Raw genomic sequence first — 4,206 nt, 5'->3', positions numbered from 1 at the left:
TCATCCGCCCTGCATTCCCTGTGTTTCCAGTTCCTATCTGTACCAGTGTACATCCTCTGGTCTAGCCAGACCTGCAAGGTCGAGTTCGTATGTAGAGGGTTTTAAAGTTGGTTTTCCTGGTTGGAATCTGGTGGAGAGCTTGGATGCACTAGTGGGGTTTTATGGGAAGGTGCTCTGTGCAAGGGTGTGTAAGCAGTTTTGTGTGGGACAGACCAGCAGCAAGTGCACATACCTGCTGAATACACACCAGGTCCGGTGCTCTCTCCCTGGCTGGCGTGAGGTCCAGACTCATGACCAATAGGGTCCTTGTTGGGGAGCAGTCTCCCCACAACTAAATGAGTCCAAGGGTGGTTGTGTAATTAAGGGGTCAATTAAGGAACATCAAGGCTCACTGCTTCCAAGGCGACGGGAACCAGAATGAGGCCGTAATGTATTCGCTCACAAGCTTATATAATCTCGGGCATGCCAGCCACGGTAAGCACATAGTGTTAACAGGAAGGGTCTCTATTAGATCAGTGGTTCTCAACCTTCCTAGTGCTGCCACCCTTTACTACAGTTTCTCATGTTGTGGTGACCCCCCAACCATAAGGTTATTTTTGTTGCTACTTAATAACTGTAATTTTGTTACAGTTATGAATTGTAATGTAAATACCTGATATGCAGGGTGTATTTTCATTGTTTCAAATTGAAAATAAATATAATTAAAGCGTAGTGATTAATTACAAAACAATATGTAATTATATGTTGTGAAATATTTATGTGTTTCCCGATGGTCTTGGGCAACCTCTGTGAAAGGGTTATTCGACCCCCAAAAGGATCGCAACCAACAGGTTGCGAACCGATGTATTAGAGGGATATGCTTAACATGAGGGGGACGAGCTAGGTGTACACATGCAATAGATAGGGGAGGTATTAGAAGCATACATGTGACAGGGGAAGGTACATATGAGGGTACCCCCCAATAAACCCAGAAAACTCAACTGAGTGGAACTTTCATAGTACATTCCCCCTGCTAGAGGAGCGAGCATCCAATAGCATGCTCCAAGTTAGTGCACCTAGTGGCATTGCCTGGGAAGGTTCTCTCTGGTCAGTGAGATTTTTCGTAAAAGCAGTTTGAACCTTGTTTTTTGTGATGGCCCGTCTAAGCCAATAGCATGCAGCTGTGAAATTTTCCTGCTTGGGGAAAAATGCCGCAGAAACTGTTGTGATGTTGAAACAGCTGACAAAGACAGCGCTATGGGAAAAGCTCAAGTGTATGAGTAGTTTTCTCATTTCAAAAAATGTGAAATGTTGATTGATGACAAACCTCGTTCAGGATGTTGGACAACTTCCTGAATGGATGAAAATGTTAACAGAATTCTAGTCCTTGTGCTTGAAGAGCTACGATGGAGCACTGAAGAGAAGGGGAAGTTGTCTGCACTACCATGGCGCTCAGTTCAGCAAATTTTAAAGGAAGATTTGGGACTGAGAAGGGTCTCTGCAAAACTCGTGCCTGGGGTTCTGACTGACCAGGAAAAAGAGCTTCCAGTGAAGACATGCCACACTTTGGAAGAACAGCTTCAAAGTGACCAGACTTTTTTCCCAAGGTCATTACTGGCAAGGAAGTTTAATGTTTTTCTTCCAAGGTGAAAGGAAATACCAATCGAGCCAGTGTAAGGTGCCATCGCCATCGGTCCCCTCACCCAGAACGAACTCATCCAGTGAGATCAAAGGTCAAAAGGATGCTCATTCGTTTTTTTGATATAAGGGAGATAGTGCATTTGGAGGTCCACCAGGTCAGACTGTTATATCAAGCTTCTCTTTAGAGGTTCTGAAATGATTGCATAACAGTGTTTGACAAAAAGGCCTGTTGTGTGGCAGACGGGAGACTGGTTTTGCCACCACAACAATGCACTTGCTCATGCAGCCGTCTCAGTGTGCCAGTTTTTGGCAAAAAAAAAACCCCAGCATGCCTCTCTTGCTCCATGTACCTTACTCACCTGACCTCACTCCATGGGACGTCTTTTTGTTTCTGAGAATGCAGAGGGACATGAAAGAACAGTGAGGGAAAAAAAGAGGTGCTGTCAGCCATCCCAACAGATGAGTTTGAAAAATGTTTCCAAGAATGGAATCACAGATTTGACAGATGTATTAAGTATAATGGAGAATATGAGTACATAGCTTTGAAAAAATAATTTTGGGTGTGGGGGGCACCTCCTCGGACATAACAAGATGGGTGGGCCCTGGAGTTAAGATGGTGGCCTAGTTTTGGTTGTCTCTGAGCTGGCTTCACCCTGTGTCCCTGAGCTCCTCTCCAGGGGCACAACCTATGATCCTTATCAGAAGGAGTGGGCCCTTCCTAGGGTGGGATGGACAATAGGTCTGATTGCTCTCAGTGGAGACAACCTTCAAGCAGTTGACCTTCAAGTGTATAGAGTAGCAACCATGTGCTTGCTAGGTTGGCACTATTACTGGGGAGGGGGCCCATCGTGGGGAGTCACTTTTCCTTTAGAGCATGTGACTGGAAAGCATCTCAAACCTACTACCAGGAAGCCCCGGCTTCCCAGCCTCCTTAAAGTATGAGCACACGGAATTTGTTGCGTACACTCTTCCCAGTTCTGTTTCCACAGATCCTGAGGAATGGCTGTGCCATTGAGGGAAAATAAATAGACCGAGCATGCAGTGTGCTCACCTTTCCAGAAATCAGGGAAAAGAAAGTGCGTGAATGTATTCTTCCACAGGTTTATATAGTCCTAAGACATGCAGGCCCTGTCAATCCCACATGGAACAAGGTGGGCAGTGTCTTAACCTCAGATATCCCTGAGCTCATGGGGTGGGGTGGGGGTTGAAGGTGTTAGTAGCCCAAGACCAGTCTTGGGGCAGGCAGAGGTCCGACAGAAGGACTTGATTGTTCTTAGCTGCAGATAGCCTTCAGGCTGCAGGGTGAGCCCCACATGCTGTAGCACTACTACATCTTTAAAGTAGCACTGCTACAATGGGGATCTCAGGGTGATTTTCAGTCCGCAGAATGTGACTTAAGCGTCAGCTCTACTCACAAATCCGAAGAACCTTCATCTACCAGAGTGGGCCTTCCAAACTCAAGTTTGAGCATAGGGAATTTGGCCGCATCCACTCCCTTCCTGGTCCTCAGTTTCCCATACTGGCGGACAGTCCCTGCAGCCGGGCCCTTCCTTCACAGATCGCTCTCCAAGACCTGCAGACCAACTCCAAGATCGCCGCGCTGCTGCCCTACTTTGTGTACGTGGTCAGCGGGGTAAGTGGCTGCATTAGGGTGGACGGGGCAGAAGGAGCCCAGCAATCTGCCTGGCCAAGGCCTTGGGGGAACAGCTCCTGCCCACAGCTTCGCACCCCTCAGCGCCGGACTTCTACCCACAGGTGAAATCTGTGAGCCATGACCTGGAGCAGCTGCACCGGCTGCTGCAAGTGGCCCGGAGCCTCGTTCGGAATCCACACCTCTGCTTGGGGCCCTACGTGCGCTCCCTGGTGGGCAGTGTCCTCTACTGCGTCCTGGAGCCACTAGCTGCCTCTATCAACCCCCTGAATGACCACTGGACTCTGCGTGACGGGGCCGCCCTCCTACTCAGCCACATCTTCTGGTAGCCGCTGGCCTAGGGCTGAACCAGGGCAGGCTGGTTGCAGTGGTGGGAGGGAGCTGGGGTGAGGCCTTCAGGATTGAGGCTGGGTGCCCAGAAGGAAGGCAACTCCTCTGTCCCTCACTCTCCCGCTGGTACGCATGGCTGGGTTTCTACAGCCAGGCACTCTGGGTACAGACAGCCTCTTCCACTTAGCCCGGCATGCCCCACCGGTGCCCCCTGCCCCATGAGTGAATGCTCCTCCTACAGGACCCATGGGGACCTCGTCAGTGGCCTCTACCAGCAGATCCTGCTCTCCCTGCAGAAGGTCCTGGCAGACCCAGTGCGCCCACTCTGCTCTCACTATGGGGCCGTGGTGGGGCTGCACGCTCTGGGCTGGAAGGTGAGTGTGGCCCTTCAGTGTCTTTTAAAATCACCCCTTAGTTCTTTCATCATGAGCACGGGACACACTTGCTCCCACCCTTGGGGCCCAGGAACAGCCTTGCTCTCTCTGTAGGAACCTCTCACTGCTTCAGGAGACCCTGCGTGATGTGGGTCACTCTTCTTCCCCACCCCCACCCCACCTGTTGTATATGCCTGCCCATTCTGTTTGATCATGTTTGGGAAACCCCCC

General features: G+C 50.1%; 1 protein-coding gene across 1 annotated transcript in view; it reads left to right on the top strand.

Annotated features, from left to right (window-relative positions):
• The window catches only part of LOC101640623 (TAF6-like RNA polymerase II p300/CBP-associated factor-associated factor 65 kDa subunit 6L), a 16,458-nt gene that overhangs the window by 7,248 nt on the left and 5,004 nt on the right, over positions 1-4,206 (top strand). The window contains exons 6-8 of the mRNA XM_045297196.1: positions 3,012-3,253; positions 3,376-3,596; positions 3,843-3,975. Of these exons, the coding sequence (XP_045153131.1) occupies positions 3,012-3,253; positions 3,376-3,596; positions 3,843-3,975 (596 nt within the window). The remainder of the gene's footprint in view (positions 1-3,011; positions 3,254-3,375; positions 3,597-3,842; positions 3,976-4,206) is intronic.

The sequence above is a fragment of the Echinops telfairi genome, unplaced genomic scaffold, assembly GCF_000313985.2.
Source record: "Echinops telfairi isolate 266 unplaced genomic scaffold, ASM31398v2 ScPeMD7_7417;HRSCAF=8455, whole genome shotgun sequence".
NCBI classification, from domain to species: Eukaryota; Metazoa; Chordata; class Mammalia; order Afrosoricida; family Tenrecidae; genus Echinops; species Echinops telfairi.
Note: the sequence above shows the minus strand (reverse complement) of the source record. Positions and strands in the feature narration are given on the sequence as shown.